Source organism: Pseudophryne corroboree, chromosome 5 (assembly GCF_028390025.1).
Source record: "Pseudophryne corroboree isolate aPseCor3 chromosome 5, aPseCor3.hap2, whole genome shotgun sequence".
In the NCBI taxonomy this organism is placed as follows: Eukaryota; Metazoa; Chordata; class Amphibia; order Anura; family Myobatrachidae; genus Pseudophryne; species Pseudophryne corroboree.
In genome coordinates this window covers 622,393,213-622,414,694 of record NC_086448.1, presented here as the reverse complement: position 1 = coordinate 622,414,694, position 21,482 = coordinate 622,393,213, and the positions used below count along the sequence as shown (strand labels likewise).

At 44.8% G+C, this 21,482-nt stretch overlaps 1 protein-coding gene across 5 annotated transcripts in view; it reads right to left on the bottom strand.

The window, feature by feature from the left end:
* The window catches only part of METTL4 (methyltransferase 4, N6-adenosine), a 576,485-nt gene that overhangs the window by 350,001 nt on the left and 205,002 nt on the right, over positions 1-21,482 (bottom strand). For all 5 annotated transcript variants that reach the window (XM_063923557.1, XM_063923556.1, XM_063923558.1 and 2 more), the window contains exon 4: positions 728-794. In XM_063923557.1, coding sequence (XP_063779627.1) covers positions 728-794 — 67 coding nt within the window. The remainder of the gene's footprint in view (positions 1-727; positions 795-21,482) is intronic.

Sequence of the window (21,482 nt, the reverse complement as noted above, 5' to 3'; positions counted from 1 at the left end):
CTGTTTCAACTCTCCCCTTAATACCCTCAGCTCCTTCTCTCGCCTGTTCCCATCTTGCCAATCTCTTCAACCTATTTTTGTCATCAGGCACCGTCCCCTCTGCTTTCAAGAATATTCTCGTCTCTCTGATTCTTAAAAAACTGACTCTTGACTCTTAAGCAGGGTACACACTTACAGATATATCCGCAGATCAATGAATCTGCAGATACTGTATATCTATAGCCGGATCGGGCAGTGTGTTGTGCATACACACTGCCTGAACTGGGCGGGCATTTACTTGTTTCTATCCAGTTCAGCCGTTACTCACCATTGGCTGCTGCAGCACGTGTACTGACCGCCCGTACACACACAACGATACACCAATATATCTGTAGACAAATTGGTCATCGTGTGTGCTGCAGGGGTGAAGCGATATGTCTGTGAACGACGGCGTTCCAGACATATCGTTGGTACACACTGGCCAGCGATATATCCGCTGTTATTGAGCGGCCGATACATCAGTGGCCCGTCCGCCAGTGTTTACCAACGATATGTCTGTGAACGCCGGTTGCAATCATGATAAAAAACCCAGAGGAGTGCCATCATTGGGTCTAATTGTATAGCCCCGGGCTGGTCAATTACCCACGGTAATGCAATGTCCCCCTTAGTGTTACAATGGGAAATCTTGAAAAAATACAAGATAACTATGGTGACATGGGCAATAGGATAAACAATATAGGTACTGTACCTCTTACTCCTCTTGACAGACTTATTCTCCCATGGCGGATCAATAACAATCACACTGTATTTTTTATCTAGAAGGAAACATAACAAAAAGTTGTAGACGACGTTTCTATTTGTGTTTTTCTATTTAAATATCTATTATATGATTCTGCTAAGATCACTAGGGATTAATGGGTCCATTTATTAAGCCTTGGATAGAGTTAAAGTGGATGGAGATAAAGTTCCAGCCAACCATCTCCTAAGTACCATTTTTCAAACACAACATGTAACATTGTACTTAGGAGATGACTGTCCGGATCTTTATCTCCATCCACTTTATCTCTCTCGGAGTTTTCATAAATAAACCCTTAAAGTCCTAAAGTTTCTGATACATGTTCAAACACCTATAACATCAAACTAAAAAATGGCCTACTGCAAACTAATACCATTTCTTGCGAAGTGCAGTTTTTTATGGTGTGTTACTAATAAAGAACAATTCACTATCACACTGTCTTTACAAGTAGGAAGGATCGCAATGTGAAACTGACAGTTTAATTTAGCAGTATAAGAAAATAATAAAACTAACATTGTATTTTTCATTTTCACTTAGAAGTTAAAGGAACACAAAACATCAACATTAAAATTTTCCAGTATGATCTATAAAGGTAAAACATTTTGTATAATTTAATATAAAAGATTTAGCCTGATATTACACTGTAAAGAATAACCAACTTCCAGCTTAACAGTACAAACAGCTGAAGCCCCTTCCAAATGTTTATCCCAAAAAAAAGTTTTGTTTGAAGGAGATCATACAGTAGACGCATCATGCAATGATATACATCATGGAATGCCCTGCTTTTATTTTATTGTATCATTACGCTAGAGACACTATGAAAGCATACAATAGTGGGTGGAAGGCCATGTACACAGCCTAGACAACCATTATGTACTGTAACACTGTATATTTAATACTGCAGAGTCTCTACATTAACTTTCGGCAATATAAAAAAATAATATTAAAAAGCAATTACAATCCTATTATCCCAAACAGCATGAAGGCAGCAAATACATTAATCTACTATCAATTATCTCTACTATTGGTATTTCCTGTTTTAGCTTAAGCCAGGGATTCCCAAACTCAGTCCTCAAATCACCCTAACATTCCAGGTTTTGAGGATATCCAATCTTGAGCACAGGTGAATTAATTAGTACAGTACCTCAGTCATTGTGGTTAAACCATCTGTGCTCAGATAGTAATAGTTTATTATTAATACAGTCCTTGATAAGACTGCAACTTCCAGGGCTCCTATCAACATATGTTGCAGAGGCACTAACTCAAGTTTTTTTGAGGAACAGAATGCTCTGCTACTGGACTTCCTTCCTAATATAGGATTGCCATCACATGTGCTGAAACACCTTTCTTATCCATTAACCCATTCGAAACAGGTGCCGGCAATCCAAGACTTATACTACAGACACTGAGGTGTTAGGATCACAGCGGGCTCACACAGCTTTTTATGCCTTCGGATTCCCTGAGATGTGTCTGATCAGTGGTTTTAAATAGAAACTACATTTTATCCCTCTAAAAAATAACTACAATTTTGGGAGTGTACAACTCATTAACCTTATTGGGCTGGTGAAGTCGTCACATCCTCTCCGACAGTATTGGAAATATTATTTCTTGCCCACTGAACTGTTGATAGGTGGGTGGTGATTATTAAATATCCACCGCACTATACAACTTTAGAAATTCATCTATACCCTTGAAAAAGTCCTATTACAGGGACGAAACGCGCAGGATTTAAAAATTAAGGTAATTAGGATACCCAGTATACACTGTAGAAGTCCCCACCACTGTGCTCACATCCTGGGGTGTTGGGTGGCACTCATTTTTTCATCTGTCTCAATGTAACCTGGTTGTTCCTTATAATACACCTTGTATGTAATGTAGAAAATATTATACATTGGATATTTTAAGTTGGATGTTAATAATAAACATCGGAATTTTTCTAATCTAAGGTTATATTTCGGGTGTTTACATCTCTTGGTGAGAGGGTATATTTTAGGTAACTATTTGGCTGAATGCAACCGAATACTGGATCTAAAAGAGATCAGAATATCCACTCCAAGTTGGGATTTAATCGAGTCCATTAACAACACAATTGAAAGCGTTCAGACTTTTAAATCCACAAAAACCTGTGGACTAATATATAGACAATTGATTTTGATGTTTTAGCGCCAACAGTCAATAACATAGAACCACGTGTCGGCGGCACTCCAGACTCAGGAACAAAATGACACTGGCAACATCATGTCATCAACCTGTATGCTAACAATCTTCATAAAAGTGCTTTCAGGCACTGAAACGTTGATGACATGATCTTGCCAGTGTAATTTTGTTCCTGAGTCCGGAGTGCCGCTGACACGTGGTTCTATGTTATTGACTGTTGGCCGGACAGTCACTACAGAGGGCACCCGGCAAGCTCTCATTGGGGGTGTATGAAGTAGTGCCGGATTTCTATTGCTGCTATCTATACACACACACACATATATATATATATATATATATATATATATATACATACATACACACTATCTACAGCATCTATCTACAGTATCTTAGTGGTGTACAGTGAGCCTTTCCTGTCACAGTAACATATAAGCCAGAGTTTTGACTATATAAAGTATATGAAAAATATATTAGAAATATCTTCTTTGTATTAATAATTTTTATAGTCAAAACTCTGGAGTAAAAAGTCTACGGCAGGTTACTCTACCTTTTTAAAAAAAAACTCACCAATTTTCCAGCAGTATATACTGTACATACTGCTGCACGTGTGTATAATGTCCACACGCACCCTTTGGCTAATACAGATATGACCCCTTAAATCTTGGCTGCTTTCTTCAATAGACAGCGAGTACGCACGCAGACCGAGACGGCTCTATCGGTGGTATCTCCGGGTTGCAGGGAGCACAGCCTCCCGCTACCAACATTACTTTATAACTGGTGCCTCTCCAGTCTAATTACGGGCAGTGGGAGCATTGCACCCTGCTGCGGTTATGTCCCTCTGTTTTGTCTGTGTAGCGGGGCACATGCATATGCCCGCTACAGTACGCTGTGCCATGGCTTATAGACCATGGTCAAGGGGACACACATGCATATTGCCTTTACCTTCTGATGAAACTGCATGCTTCACAAGCACAGAGAAACGCGTTAAGGCATTCACTGCACTTATGTGATTCCGACTACCTACATCATCCACAGATCTGAGGCTGCCAAGCTACATGTACCCGCTGAAAATTCAGAGCTGCGCTCCCCACCCCCATGCTACGGACGTACCGCTGCTTACATTCTGCACCATCGGATCCTGCACATAGCCGGCTGTGCCGAGTTATCCACACGCCAGTGGTGAGATTGATTTTAGCGGTGGCGAGGGTACACCAGAGCGCTGTCTCTGCGGCTTATAAAAATATTATAGGAGCCTTATCAATTTAACTTTGGTTGCTATACCAAGCACAATACGAGATTCATCTCATAATCAGCAGCAGTTTTTCCATTGAAGTTACAAATAGCACTTTAATGTGCTTAAACATCCTTCATTGGAGCTCCTTTGCCCAAATTGTCTGTGGACTTTTATATATACTTGGTGGTAATATGGACTCTTACCAGTGCAAATGATTTTTATTGGTGTATTATATATGTATTTTTTATCTTTATTGATTTTAGACATTTTAATATATTATATATAATAAATTACTTTGCATACTATATTTAGCGCTCCCTTGTGATATTATATATATATATATATATATATATATACTTTTTTTTGTGCTACAATAGTGAGTACTACAGAATACTTGGTTGGGAGCAGCTTAGATTCATGATTGGTGGCTTATATACTACACATCTAAATTAGATATATGTGGTGCGCTGAATAAGAGTATAATTGGTGGTATTGATATTAATATATTAATATCATTAATATACTTATACATATGTATATTGTGTGTAAATAAGGAACTGGCACAAAAAAGTGCCTCCTGAGCAATTTACCTCACATCCTTGATATATATTATACAGGTTGAGTATCCCTTATCCAAAATGCTTGGGACCAGAGGTATTTTGGATATGGGATTTTTCCGTATTTTGGAATAATTGCATACCATAATGAGATATCATGGTGATTGGACCCAAGTCTAAGCACAGAATGCATTTATGTTTCATATACACCTTATACACACAGCCTGAATGTCATTTTAGCCAATATTTTTTATAACTTTGTGCATTAAACAAAGTGTGTCTGCATTCACACAATTCATTTATGTTTCTTATACACCTTATACACACAGCCTGAAGGTCATTTAATACAATATTTTTAATAACTTTGTGTATTAAACAAGGTTTGTGTACATTGAGCTTTAAAAAAACAAAAGTTTCACTATCTCACTCTCCCTCAAAAAAGTCCGTATTTCGGAATATTCCGTATTTCGGATATTTGGATATGGGATACTCAACCTGTATAAGGATTGAAAAACCAAAATCTACCCAATGACAATGTTCTATGGTCTACAGTGATCGTGCTGGGCGAAAAAAATTGTGCGGTGAGGTAAATTCCTCACTTTGAAAAATTGGGGTACTACGCCACCATTTCTGAGTTTCATCACATATTATGGGGAGGGGGTTAAGACAGTGCTGGGGTCAGGTTGCAGTTTGGGCAGTGCTGGAGGCAGCTAGCAGTTGGGGTAGAGCTGAGGGAAGAGGCAGGAAGAAGTTGAGGAAGAGCTGGGATAGAGCAGACTAAGGGCTGGCAGTACTGGGGATAGGGATAAGTATAGCTAGCAGTTGGGGAAGCATGGGGGGGATCTTAGGGGCAGGCAATGCTCTATGTAGGGTGGAGGTAAGGATATATAGCAGCTGAGCAGCACTGGTGGGGGGGCAGAGAGGGGGTTAGGGGCTAGCATTACTGAGGGTAGAGAGGAGGCAAGTGCAGATAGTAGTTAAGGCAGTGCAGAGGGACAAGGAGGAGGATAGCGGCAGGCAATGCTCTAGGTAGGGTGGAGGTAAGGGCAGATAATACCTGGTGCATCACTGGTGGGCAAGGAGGAGGTTAAAAGCAGGTAGTGCTGGGGTTAATGAAGGGGTAAGGATAGGTAGCAGCTTAAATTAGCAGTGGTAGTAGCAGTCGGCCCATCCACAAGCCACACTACACTACACAGTATTTGTTAGCCCCCACGGTCCACCCCACACCCCCCACCCCACCCCAAGCCTCCACCCTATATTGTTAGCAACACCCAACACAGCACTAAACCCCACCCTGTTACCGGATTACACCGACTTGATTGCAGGGGGAGCAGCCACCGTCTTCTCATCTCCTCCACAAGGAGGGTAACCTAAATATCAAATCTACGTAACTCTCTGATATTATATAAAGTACATTATATATTTAAAACCGTACGCAATAGGATTTATTTCCTACAAGCAAATGTCAGCATAATAAACACCATTTTGTAGAGCTAAGCTCTCAAGAAGTAGCTATCCATCATAGCAGACATTTATTGGATGTTCTTTAACATGCAAAACAAATTGCTATATTGTAAAAGCTATTTAAAGTAGTGAGAGTTATGGAGGAGATCAAAGATCTAAAAAAAATAAAAGTAAGAATTTTGGCAAACAATACAACAAATCCAAATAGAAAAATAAAGAGTGGGGGGAAATAATGGAAGCGACTGACCAGACAAGATGATGATCTGATAAAGCTATTTTCTTCATGAATACCTGTTCAGAGCAAAGCCTAATACACTTCCAGTACACGCTTCTACACTATTATGGTAGAGCTAGGAAAGTCATTTTTGTAATTTGTTTCCCTACAATTTGAAGGGTTTGTGACTGTTTCTGCAAAAAGTGCAACATGCCGTCTTGTAATGCAAGGGGTGCAAATACATTTATTTTTATTTTTGCATGTGGGGTAAATACTTTCACACGTAGCCCACAAATGCTGCACAGCTTTATTTTTACACTGCAATTTTGATTTCAGTTTGAACCCTATAAACTCATCTCTCTACATATTGTAAATCTGTCCCACCTGCAAAGCAACATAATTTTAGCAATTTTGCTTTGCTCTGAAGTCTAAATAAAGCCCCTTGGTGTGCATTTTGTGAAAGCGTCCCCAAATCTCAAAGACAAAATGTGCCCACATCAATAGGATAATTACCAACATTTTCATATTATACAGTTATGTTAGTAACACCCAAAAGAAAGAGGTGGGAGACTTCCCGATTCACACTTTACTTCTCTAATGCTTTCCTTAATATGAACTTTTCAGCCTAGTGTCAAGATTCAAACGTAGGTCTCCTGTCTCCAAAGGCTGCATATACAGTATGCTGAGATTTTCTAGCTGTTGGACTGTTTTTGTCCAGCTCAGCCTTATTGCAACACAGAGATATTAGTTCCACCCCTGAATTTCTATAAAAGCCAGGCACTGTTCTTCCTCCTTGTCAGATTGCGTTCCTGCCCTGTAACATATATGTCCTCATACATCTAACCTCAATACACACGGCAGAGAGAGATATATGGAACAAGTGAGCTGACCAAACTCATGAAATTCCACTAGCATTGGGTATCTGTTTTCATTGGAAATGTGATGAGATTAGAACGTAACAGGCGACTGCGCTGATTAATTTGATATATGACACTTGTATATCTGTGTGCGACTGAGTCTGTAAAAGAAGCACAACAGAATTTGGCATAGCAAAAAGCCAAGTCCGCTGCATAGCACACAAATATACAAGTGTCACATATTAAATCAATCAGCACAGTCTCCTGGTGTGTCCTAATCGTGTTGCGTTGCAACTACGACGCATTTTCAGCAAAAAAAGATGCCCGACACTAGCAGAGACGCATGGGACCTGGCACACAGAGAGGGGCTTTTTGGCACGACTGCAGCAATGCTATGAGGACACATCTGTACTCTCCCCCCCTATAATTATTTATATATTGATTTACGAAAGTCTGTCCAGTCTCCACAATGTGTGCGCAGTGGAAGTGTGCATGCCCCAGAAGCTCCTACTACGAGGGAGAAAGGAAAGAACATAGCTGGTTGCCGGAGAGGTGTACCCGCCGCCTAAATGGGGTAAGTATGGGAGCGGATTCAATAAATTGTTCATAATAGTGCAAATCGCTCAGTGTCCATGAACGATAACGATGCCTATGTGTGGTCCCGCAGGTCGTTTGTCGTATCTTCAGATCTGCCCTACTGCAGGGAAGATTTGCCATTCTCGGTAGCGATGCATTGCAGATCGCTGGATATATCGTTAGGTTGTTTGTCAAATTAGTCACTTTAATGCACGATAGCGTTTGTCCAGGACTGCTGGGGAGCAGCCAGGGAGTTCAGGCGAAATTATTAACGACATTGCATCGTTTGCGAGTCAATTAATGTGTGCCCACCTTTACTGCATAGTAATTACATTCACATAGATAACAAATTAAGCAGCAGTACCCAAAGTAGGAGTGCAGTAAAGAAGGCTAATAAGATATTAGCATGCATAAAACGGGGAATTGATGCAAGGGACGAGAGTATTATACTCCCATTATATAAATCACTAGTGAGGCCACATCTTGAATACTGTGTGCAATTTTGGGCACCATATTACAAAAAGGATATCCTGGAGCTAGAAAAGGTTCAGAGGCGGGCGACCAAACTAATCAAGGGCATGGAGACGCTGGAATACGAGGAAAGGCTTGCAAGGCTAGGCATGGTTACATTAAAAAAGAGGAGACTAAGAGGGGACATGATCAACATTTACATATATATAGGGGGTAAATACACAGAGCTCAGGAGGGACCTGTTTTCTATAAGATCAGCACAGAGGACACGTGGTCAATCGCTTAGGCTAGAGGAGAGGAGTTTCCGCACATTGAGGCGAAAAGGTTTTTTTACAGTAAGGACAATACGTGTTTGGAATTCCCTGCCTGAGAGAGTAGTAACAGCGGACTCAGTCAACACCTTTAAAAATGGGTTAGATAAATTCTTATTGGATAAAGATATTTCTATCAAATTACATCCACTCTGTACAGTCCACACATATCATCACGTCTTCTCATTCTATGCAATAGATAGCACCTTTCCTTGTGTACATATGCCTATCTCCCTATAGATTGTAAGCTTGCGAGCAGGGCCTTCCTACCTCTATGACTTATCACCCAGTTTGTTATTGTTATTTCAAATTGTAAAGCGCAATGGAATTTGCTGCGCTATATAAGAAACTGTTAATAAATAAATAAATTCAGGGTTATGGTGCGTAGGCACGCATTATACTTTAGTTAATATAATTAGTCCTAACATAAAAATAACTAATCCTATAATAAGACTGCATAGGAGTCCACAAAAAGGTTGAACTCGATGAACAATTGTCTTTTTTCAACCTTAGTTACTATGTTAATTAAGGTAAATTTGTAGTTCCTAAATGTGAAGGGGTATAACTCCTCCAAGAAGCATAGATTAGCCTTGACCACTTTCCACAACCCAAAAACTGATATAACTATTCAAAAGAACTCTCCAGATCATAGAAGATTTACTCACCCTCTAGAAAAACACACACTCACCAGAGGATACCTCAATACAGGGGCATATTAAGAGGCGTGTATGCAGTTTTCATTCGGGCTGCCTCCTCTCTAGCCGGCAACGATGTAGACTCTGAACACTAGTCACTAGTAGACCCTAGAGCTGTGCCAGAGTGTAATACACATGTGCAGGTCTCTGGGACAATGGTGCGGCAGCAATTATCCTGTGATTTTCCTACTGTGCGTTCGCAAAACTATGGGAAAATGGCTGCCACGCCATTTTCCCAGGGATTTATGGAGCGCTGCTGTCACAACTGAGAGCTGGGGCTGTCGGGAACAAGCCTCAGTTACAGGGGCAGAGGTATAGTGAAACCTGGGCGGAAGTATGGGACTCTTGGACATGCAGAATCCCAGCCCAAAGGCGTGACCACGACAACAGGAGTAAAGTTTAAAAAGTTTATTTCAAGCACTGTTCAGGTGGTACATCAACAGCAACATGAGATATGATAAAAGGATATGCAATACACAGTTCCTGTGAATACAACAGAGATGCAGATGGTACTAAGTGTGGTAATAGTAGGTATTCGTCTAGATAGACTCAGGAGATTGAATGTCCTTAACCTACACCCAGTTGCAGAGTGGTGCAATGAAGACAGGAACTGACCAGCAGATGGTTCTCTGGAAGCTAGTTGTATTGTCGGAGAGGTGAGTTAGTTGCTGGGTAGGCCGGACGGAATGATGACATGAACAGAGTGTTTGATGTTCCAATGTAGCTGTAGAATAGCTAGATGCACAGGTGATGCTAGAGATCGTTGGATTTGAGAAGCCGGTGACAGAGCACAGATGATGGCTGGTATTAAATGGCGGAGCACCGATGATTGCTGGTATTCGATGGCGGAGCACCGATGATTGCTGGTATTCGATGGCGGAGCACCGATGATGTTTGAAGACAGAACACCGCTGGAAGCACACTGCTGGAAGCTGGTGTTTGGGCACTGCCAATTGCAGCGGACAGTGTAAGGACACTGCGGAGTCAGGATGCACCGCTTGCTGTTGAACTGGTGCGGGTCTCTAGTGGAGTTGAAAGCAGGAGCTGGAATACCTGGAATAGCAAACAACCACAAGCAAGGAGACTGGTAACACTGGGTTGACAACCAAATCACTGACAACTTCCTGGTTCAGGAACAGGACCTTTATACCTGCAGCAGTGCAGGGATTGGATGGTCAATCAGGCAGAGTTCAGCGGTGCTGTGGATTGGTGGAGATAGTGTCATGTGACTAGTCCCAACATGGCTGCGCCCATACTAGCATTTGGAGGGAAATCTAGCTTGCTGCACCATGTGAGGAATACAGTAATGCCGGCGGCGGCCGCGGAGGACAGTGGACACCAACTTGCGCACTTGATTCACAGAGCTGGCGGCAGAGGCCGCAGCGGGCGAGAGACACCATGCAGACTTGTTTGCACATCTGAATTATAAGGATGGCGGCAGAGGCCGCAGCGGACAGGAGACGCCATGCAGACCCATCTGATTACTGGAAATGCAGCAATGGCGGTGAAGGCTGCAGAGGGCTAGAAACGCCATTCTAACTACATGAGTTCTTTGTGACAGCGTCTGCGGACTGGCAGAGAGGAGATGTGAAGTGAGGATGTCAGCAGCATGACTGAGACCCGGCCCTGGAACGCTGAGCCAGCCTCAGGAGACACCTGAAAGGTAGATAATGGCGTCCAGAAGCCCGGATCGTGAAAGCTGCAGCTTCAGATGCGGAACTTCGGAGGGGTAAGTTTTAAAGGATGGAGTTCAGGGTGCGCTGTGGTCCAGGGGCCCGTGTGTACCGCACATCTTGCACCCATTATAGATATGACACTGCCTCAATATTCAAATACAGTATCAGTGTGCATTGAAGGCAGTCCTTCAAATTACTTAAGCACAAAGCATATAAAGAAATACTCATGGAGAACTACAGTTCAGATGATATAGATAAAATGGGGGCATGGCTGAACACAGACTCACCTGAATGTAATTAGAGTAGTAAGGGGATAAAACAGGTATTTTCTAAGAACACACTGACAGAAAGTGAAACTGAAGACTAGAAGGACCACCAAGGAACAGTGTTTTCCAGAAGCTGCATATAAGAGCTCAACGCAAGCAGCCAGAACTGGGATCCACTAGACAGTTGTTGTGATATTACACGTTCTACCCCAGTTGTGAAAAACAATGGACTTGGAATACAATAAAACAGAATATTCTAAAAGAGAAAAATTTATGAGAGATTAAAGTGAATATTCCTTTGCTGCTGACTCCATTGTGCTGGAGAGAGCTTATTGTTACCAGAGTAAGTTTGCACATACAGAAAGGAAACATGGCCTCATAAATGTTTAAGTATGTGTCTAGGGAAGCACATTTTATAGCATTGCATTGATATGGAGGGAAACTTGATTTTTGTTTTTCTGTTATAAACACGCACACACACAAATCAAATGAAGTTGGTCTAAAATCCAGCTTTTCTTTGGTTATTAGAAGCAAATATTGGCCCTGTAATACCAAGCAATGACAAATAAAAATAAAAAAATAAGAATTTACTTACCGATAATTCTATTTCTCGTAGTCCGTAGTGGATGCTGGGAACTCCGTAAGGACCATGGGGAATAGCGGCTCCGCAGGAGACTGGGCACATCTAAAGAAAGCTTTAGGATCACCTGGTGTGCACTGGCTCCTCCCCCTATGACCCTCCTCCAAGCCTCAGTTAGGATACTGTGCCCGGACGAGCGTACACAATAAGGAAGGATTTTGAATCCCGGGTAAGACTCATACCAGCCACACCAATCACACTGTACAACTTGTGATCTGAACCCAGTGAACAGCATGATAATAGAGGAGCCTCTAGAAAAGATGGCTCACTACAACAATAACCCGAATTTTTTTTTTTTTTTTTTGGTAACAATAATCATGTACCAGTATTGCAGACAATCCGCACTTGGGATGGGCGCCCAGCATCCACTACGGACTACGAGAAATAGAATTATCGGTAAGTAAATTCTTATTTTCTCTGACGTCCTAGTGGATGCTGGGAACTCCGTAAGGACCATGGGGATTATACCAAAGCTCCCAAACGGGCGGGAGAGTGCGGATGACTCTGCAGCACCGAATGAGAGAACTCCAGGTCCTCCTCAGCCAGGGTATCAAATTTGTAGAATTTTACAAACGTATTTGCTCCTGACCAAGTAACTGCTCGGCAAAGTTGTAAAGCCGAGACCCCTCGGGCAGCTGCCCAAGATGAGCCCACCTTCCTTGTGGAGTGGGCATTTTAAGATTTTTGGCTGTGGCAGGCCTGCCACAGAATGTGCAAGCTGAATTGTACTACAAATCCAACGAGCAATCGTCTGCTTAGAAGCAGGAGCACCCAGTTTGTTGGGTGCATACAGGATAAACAGCGAGTCAGATTTTCTGACTCCAGCCGTCCTGGAAACATATATTTTCAGGGCCCTGACCACGTCAAGCAACTTGGAATCCTCCAAGTCCTTAGTAGCCGCAGGTACCACAATAGGTTGGTTCATGTGAAATGCAGAAACCACCTTAGGTAGAAATTGAGGACAAATCCTCAATTCTGCCCTGTCAGAATGAAATATTAAGTAAGGGCTTTTATATGATAAAGCCGCCAATTCTGACACACGCCTGGCTGAAGCCAGGGCTAACTCGTCACTTCCATGTGAGATATTTTAAGTCCACAGTGGTGAGTGGTTCAAACCAATGTGACTTTAGGAAACTCAACACAACATTGAGATCCCAAGGTGCCACTGGAGGCACAAAAGGAGGCTGTATATGCAGTACCCCTTTTACAAATGTCTGAACTTCAGGCACTGAAGCCAGTTCTTTTTGGAAGAAAATCGACAGGGCCGAAATTTGAACCTTAATGGACCCTAATTTTAGGCCCATAGACAGTCCTGTTTGCAGGAAATGGAGGAAACGACCCAGTTGAAATTCCTCTGTAGGGGCCTTCTTGGCCTCACCCCACGCAACATATTTTCGCCAAATGCGGTGATAATGTTTTGCGGTTACGTCCTTCCTGGCCTTGACCAGGGTAGGGATGACTTCATCTGGAATGCCTTTTTCCTTCAGGATCCGGCGTTCAACCACCATGCCGTCAAACGCAGCCGCGGTAAGTCTTGGAACAGACAAGGCCCCTGCTGGAGCAGGTACTTTCTTAGAGGTAGAGGCCACGGTTCGTCCGTGAGCATCTCTTGAAGTTCCGGATACCAAGTCCTTCTTGGCCAATCCGGAACCACGAGTATAGTTCTTACTCCTCTCCTTCTTATGATTCTCAGTACTTTTGGTATGAGAGGCAGAGGAGGGAACACATACACTGACTGGTACACCCACGGTGTTACCAGAGCGTCCACCGCTATTGCCTGAGGGTCCCTTGACCTGGCGCAATATCTGTCTAGTTTTTTGTTTAGACGGGACGCCATTATGTCCACCTTTGGTTTTTCCCAACGGTTTACAATCAGGTGGAAGACTTCTGGGTGAAATCCCCACTCTCCCGGGTGAAGGTCGTGTCTGCTGAGGAAGTCTGCTTCCCAGTTGTCCACTCCCGGAATGAACACTGCTGACAGTGCTATCACATGATTTTCCGCCCAGCGAAAATCCTTGCAGCTTCTGCCATTGCCCTCCTGCTTCTCGTGCCGCCCTGTCTGTTTACGTGGGCGACTGACGTGATGTTGTCCGATTGGATCAATACCGCCTGACCCTGAAGCAGGGGTTTCGCTTGACTTAGGGCATTGTAAATGGCCCTTAGTTCCAGAATGTTTATATGAAGAGATGTCTCCAGGCTTGACCATAAGCCCTGGAAATTCCTTCCCTGTGTGACTGCTCCCCAGCCTCGCAGGCTGGCATCCGTGGCCACCAGGACCCAGTCCCGAATGCCGAATCTGCGGCCCTCTAGAAGATGAGCACTCTGCAACCACCACAGGAGGGATACCCTTGTCCCTGGTGATAGGGTTATCCGCTGAAGCATCTGAAGATGCGACCCGGACCATTTGTCCAGTAGGTTCCACTGTGCGTGGAATCTGCCGAATGGGATTGCTTCGTAGGAAGCCACCATTTTTACCCAGAACCCTTGTGCATTGATGCACTGAGACTTGGTTCGGTTTTAGGAGGTTCCTGACTAGCTCGGATAACTCCCTGGCTTTCTCCTCCGGGAGAAACACCTTCTTTCTGGACTGTGTCCAGGATCATCCCTAGGAACAGAAGACAAGTCGTCGGAACCAGCTGCGATTTTGGAATATTGAGAATCCAACCGTGCTGCCGCAACACTACCTGATATAGTGCTACACCGATCTCCAACTGTTCCCTGGATCTTACCCTTATCAGGGAATCGTCCAAGTAAAGGATAACTAAAATTCCCTTCCTTCGAAGGAATATCATCATTTCGGTCATTACTTCAGTAAAGACCCGGGGTGCCGTGGACCATCCCTACGGCAGCGTCCGAACTGATACAGTTCTGTACCATAACCAGAAATACCCTTGGTAAGAAGGGTAAATTTTGACATGAAGGTAAGCATCCTTGATGTCCCGAGACATCATGTAGTCCCCTTCTTCCAGGTTTGCAATCACTGCTCTGAGTGACTCAATTTTGAATTTGAACCTCTGTATGCAAGTATTCAAAGATTTTAGATTTTAAAATCGGTCTCACCGAGCCGTCTGGCTTCGGTACCACAATAGTGTGGAATAATACCCCGTTCCCTGTTGCAGGAGGGGTACCTTGATTATCACCTGCTGGGAATACAGCTTGTGAATGGCTTCCAAAACTGCCTCCCTGTCAGCGGGAGACGTCAGTAAAACAGACTTTTGGAAACGGCGAGGGGAATACGTCTCGAATTCCAATTTGTACCCCTGAAATATTATCTGAAGGATCCAGGGGTCTACTTGCGAGTGAGCCCACTGCGCACTGAAATTCATTGAGAACGGGACCCCACCGTGCCAGAACTTGTAAAGCCCTAGCGTCATACTGAGGGCTTGGCAGAGGCGGAAAAGGGTTTCTGTTCCTTGGAACTGGCTGATCTCTGCAGCCATTTTCCTCTCCCTCTGTCACGAGCAGAAAAGAGGAACCCTTTTGTCCGCTTGCCAACCAGGACTGCGCCTGATAATACGGCGTCTTATTTTGAGAGGCGACCTGGGGTACATCCCCTCTTTTAAGGCAATACTTCCAAATGCCGTTTGGAATCCGCATCACCTGACCACTTTACTGGAATAATTGGACAACGCACTTATACTTGATACCAGTCGGCAAATATTCCGCTGTGCATCATGCATATATAGAAATGCATCTTTTAATTGCTCTATAGGCAATAATATACTGTCCTTATCTAGGATATCATATTTCCAGTCAGGGAATCCGACCACGCCAACCCAGCACTGCACATCCAGGCTGAGGCGATTGCTGGTCGCAGTATAACACCAGTATGTGTGTAAATACACTTTAGGATACGCTCCTGCTTTCTATCAGCAGGATCCTTAAGGGCGGCCATCTCAAGAGAGGGTAGAGCCCTTGTTCTTACAAGCATGTGAGCGCCTTATCCCCCCTAGGGGGTGTTTCCCAACGCACCCTAACCTCTGGCGGGAAAAGGTATACTGCCAATAACTTTTTAGAAATTATCAATTGTTATCGGGGGGAAACCCACGCATCATCACACACCTCATTTTATTTCTCAGATTCAGGAAAACTACAGGAAGTTTTTCCTCACCAAACATAATACCCCTTTTTTTTGGTGGTATTCATATTATCAGAAAAGTGTAAACTTTTTCCATTGCCTCAATCATGCAATGTGTGGCACTATTGGAAATCACGGTTGTCTCTTCACCGTCGACACAGGAGTCAGAACCCGTGTCGGCGTCTGTATCTGAGGTAACGGGCGCTTTAGGGCCCCTGTATGAGACGTCTGGACATGCACAAGCTGAGTAGCCGGCTGTCTCATGTCAACCACTGTCTTTTATACAAAGCTGACACTGTCACGCAATTTCAACAGTACATCCACTCAGGTGTCGACCCCCTAGGGGGTGACAACACTATTACAGACACTCTACTCCGTCTCCTCATCATTTTTCTCCTCATACATGTCGACACAAACGTACCGACACACAGCACACACACAGGGAATGCTCTGATAGAGGACAGGACCCCACTAGCCCTTTGGGGAGACAGAGGGAGAGTTTGCCAGCACACACCAGAGCGCTATATATATATACAGGGATAACCTTATATAAGTGTTTTTCCCTTTATAGCTGCTGTATTGTTTATACTGCGCCTAATTTGTGCCCCCCTCTCTTTTTTAACCCCTTTCTGTAGTGTAGTGACTGCAGGGGAGAGCCAGGGAGCTTCCCTCCAACTGAGCTGTGAGGGAAAATGGCGCCAGTGTGCTGAGGAGATAGGCTCCGCCCCTTTCTCGGCGTCCTTATCATCCTTTTTCTGTATGTTTTGGCAGGGGTTAAATGCATCCATATAGCCCAGGAGTTATATGTGATGCATTTATTTTAGCCATATAAGGTTTTTATCGATTTATTGCGTCTCAGGGCGCTGCCCCCCCCAGCGCCCTGCACCCTCAGTGACCGGAGTGTGAAGTGTGCTGAGAGCAATGGCGCACAGCTGCGGTGCTGTGCGCTACCTTATCTGAAGACAGGATCGTCTTCTGCCGCCGATTTTTCCGGACCTCTTCGCTCTTCTGGCTCTGTAAGGGGGCCGGCGGCGCGGCTCCGGGACCCATCCAGGCTGACCCTGTGATCGTCCCTCTGGAGCTAATGTCCAGTAGCCTAAGAAGCCCAATCCACTCTGCACGCAGGTGAGTTCGCTTCTTCTCCCCTTAGTCCCTCGATGCAGTGAGCCTGTTGCCAGCAGGTCTCACTGAAAATAATAAACCTAAACTAAAACTTTCACAAAGAGCTCAGGAGAGCCCCTAGTGTGCACCCTTCTCGTCGGGCACAGAAATCTAACTGAGGCTTGGAGGAGGGTCATAGGGGGAGGAGCCAGTGCACACCAGGTGATCCTAAAGCTTTCTTTAGATGTGCCCAGTCTCCTGCGGAGCCGCTATTCCCCATGGTCCTTACGGAGTTCCCAGCATCCACTAGGACGTCAGAGAAATAAGAATTTACTTACCGATAATTCTATTTCTCGTAGTCCGTAGTGGATGCTGGGAACTCCGTAAGGACCATGGGGAATAGCGGCTCCGCAGGAGACTGGGCACAAAAAGTAAAAGCTTTAGACTAGCTGGTGTGCACTGGCTCCTCCCCCTATGACCCTCCTCCAAGCCTCAGTTAAGATACTGTGCCCGGACGAGCGTACATAATAAGGAAGGATCTTGAATCCCGGGTAAGACTCATACCAGCCACACGAATCACACCGTACAACTCGTGATCTGAACCCAGTTAACAGTATGATAACCGTAGGAGCCTCTGAAAAGATGGCTTCCAACAATAAACAACCCGATTTGTTTGTAACAATAACTATATACAAGTATTGCAGACAATCCGCACTTGGGATGGGCGCCCAGCATCCACTACGGACTACGAGAAATAGAATTATCGGTAAGTAAATTCTTATTTTCTCTGACGTCCTAGTGGATGCTGGGAACTCCGTAAGGACCATGGGGATTATACCAAAGCTCCCAAACGGGCGGGAGAGTGCGGATGACTCTGCAGCACCGAATGAGAGAACTCCAGGTCCTCCTCAGCCAGGGTATCAAATTTGTAGAATTTAGCAAACGTGTTTGCCCCTGACCAAGTAGCTGCTCGGCAAAGTTGTAAAGCTGAGACCCCTCGGGCAGCCGCCCAAGATGAGCCCCCTTCCTTGTGGAATGGGCTTTAACAGATTTTGGCTGTGGCAGGCCTGCCACAGAATGTGCAAGTTGAATTGTACTACAAATCCAACGAGCAATCGTCTGCTTAGAAGCAGGAGCACCCAGCTTGTTGGGTGCATACAGTATAAACAGCGAGTCAGATTTTCTGACTCCAGCCGTCCTGGAAACATATATTTTCAGGGCCCTGACTACGTCCAGCAACTTGGAGTCCTCCAAGTCCCTAGTAGCCACAGGTACCACAATAGGTTGATTCATGTGAAACGCTGAAACCACCTTAGGGAGAAATTGAGGACGAGTCCTCAATTCCGCCCTATCCGAATGAAATATCAGGTAAGGGCTTTTATAGGATAAAGCCGCCAATTCTGATACGCGCCTGGCTGAAGCCAGAGCCAACAGCATTACCACTTTCCATGTGAGATATTTCAAATCCACTGTGGCAAGTGGTTCAAACCAATGTGATTTTAGGAACCCTAAAACTACATTGAGATCCCAAGGTGCCACTGGAGGCACAAAAGGAGGCTGTATATGCAGTACCCCTTTGACAAACGTCTGAACTTCAGGCACTGAAGCCAGTTCTTTTTTTTTTTTTGGAAGAAGATCGACAGGGCCGAAATTTGAACCTTAATGGATCCTAATTTTAGGCCCATAGACAATCCTGCTTGCAGGAAATGTAGGAAACGACCTAGTTGAAATTCCTCCGTAGGGGCCTTCTTGGCCTCACACCACGCAACATATTTTCGCCAAATGCGATGATAATGTTTTGCAGTTACATTCTTCCTGGCCTTGATCAGGGTAGGGATGACTTCATCTGGAATGCCTTTTTCCTTCAGGATCCGGCGTTCAACCGCCATGCCGTCAAACGCAGCCGCGGTAAGTCTTGGAACAGACAAGGTCCCTGCTGGAGCAGGTCCTTCCTTAGAGGTAGAGGCCACGGGTCCTCCGTGAGCATCTCTTGCAGCTCCGGGTACCAAGTTCTTCTTGGCCAATCCGGAGCCACGAGTATCGTTCTTACTCCTCTCCTTCTTATGATTCTCAGTACTTTTGGTATGAGAGGAAGAGGATGGAACACATATACCGACTGGAAAACCCACGGAGTTACCAGAGCGTCCACCGCTATTGCTGTCCACCTTTGGTTTTTCCCAACGGTTTACAATCACTTGGAAGACTTCTGGATGAAGTCCCCACTCCCCCGGGTGGAGGTCGTGTCTGCTGAGGAAGTCTGCTTCCCAGTTGTCCACTCCCGGAATGAACACTGCTGACAGTGCTATCACATGATTTTCCGCCCAGCGGAGAATCCTTGCAGCTTCTGCCATTGCCCTCCTGCTTCTTGTGCCGCCCTGTCTGTTTACGTGGGCGACAGCCGTGATGTTGTCCGACTGGATCAATACCGGTTGACCCTGAAGCAGAGGCCTTGCTTGACTTAGGGCATTGTAAATGGCCCTTAGCTCTAGGATATTTCTTGCATGGAATCTTCCGAATGGAATCGCTTCGTAAGAAGCCACCATTTTTCCCAGGACTCTCGTGCACTGATGCACTGACACTTGTCCTGGTTTTAGGAGGTTCCTGACTAGCTCGGATAACTCCCTGGCCTTCTCCTCCGGGAGAAACACCTTTTTCTGGACTGTGTCCAGAATCATCCCTAGGAACAGTAGACGTGTTGTTGGAATCAGCTGTGATTTTGGGATATTTAGAATCCACCCGTGCTGACGTAGCACTACCTGAGATAGTGCTACTCCGACCTCTAACTGTTCCCTGGACCTTGCCCTTATCAGGAGATCGTCCAAGTAAGGGATAATTAATACGCCTTTTCTTCGAAGAAGAATCATCATTTCGGCCATTACCTTGGTAAAGACCCGTGGTGCCGTGGACAATCCAAACGGCAGCGTCTGAAACTGATAATGACAGTTTGTATCACAAACCTGAGGTACCCTTGGTGAGAAGGGTAGATTGGGACATGGAGATAAGCATCCTTGATGTCTAGAGATACCATATAGTCCCCTTCTTCCAGGTTCGCTATCACTGCTCTGAGTGACTCCATCTTGAATTTGAACCTTTTTATGTAAGTGTTCAAAGATTTTAGATTTAAAATTGGTCTCACCGAGCCATCCGGCTTCGGTACCACAAAACAGCGTGGAATAATACCCCTTTCCCTGTTGTAAGAGGGGTACCTTGATTATCACCTGCTGGGAATACAGCTTGTGAATAGCTTCCAATACTGCCTCCCTGTCGGAGGGAGACGTTGGTAGAGCAGACTTCAGGAACCGGCGAGGGGGAGACACCTCGAATTCCAATTTGTACCCCTGTGATACTACCTGCAGGATCCAGGGGTCCACTTGCGAGTGAGCCCACTGCGCGCTGAAAATCTTGAGACGGCCCCCCACCGTGCCCGAGTCTGCTTGCAGAGCCCCAGCGTCATGCTGAGGACTTGGCAGAAGCGGGGGAGGGCTTCTGCTCCTGGGAAGAGGCTGCATGGTGCAGTCTTTTTCCCCTTCCTCTGCCCCGGGGCAGGAATGAGCGGCCTTTTTCCCTCTTGCCCTTATAGGGACGAAAGGACTGGGTTTGAAAAGACGGTGTCTTTTTCTGCTGAGAGGTGACCTGGGGTAAAAAGGTGGATTTTCCAGCCGTTGCCGTGGCCACCAGGTCCGATAGACCGACCCCAAATAACTCCTCCCCTTTATACGGCAATACTTCCATATGTCGTTTGGAATCCGCATCACCTGACCACTGTCGCGTCCATAACGTTCTTCTGGCAGAAATGGACATCGCACTTACTCTAGATGCCAGGGTGCAAATATCCCTCTGTGCATCTCGCATATATAGTAATGCATCCTTTAAATGCTCTATAGTTAATAATATACTGTCCCTATCCAGGGTATCAATATTTTCAGTCAGGGAATCCGACCAAGCCACTCCAGCGCTGCACATCCAGGCTGAGGCGATCGCTGGTCGCAGTATAACACCGGTATGTGTGTATATACCTTTTAAGATATTTTCCAGCCTTCTATCAGCTGGTTCCTTGAGAGCGGCCGTATCAGGAGACGGTAACGCCACTTGTTTTGATAAGCGTGTGAGCGCCTTATCTACCCTAGGGGGTGTTTCCCAACGCGCCCTAACCTCTGGCGGGAAAGGGTATAGTGCCAATAATTTATTAGAAATCAGCAGTTTTTTATCGGGGGAAACCCACGCTTTATCACACACCTCATTTAATTCATCTGACTCAGGAAAAACTACTGGTAGTTTTTTCACACCCCACATAATACCCTTTTTTGTGGTACTTGTAGTGTCAGAAATGTTCAATGCCTCCTTCATTGCCGTGATCATGTAACGTGTGGCCCTACTGGACATTACGTTTGTCTCGTCACCGTCGACACT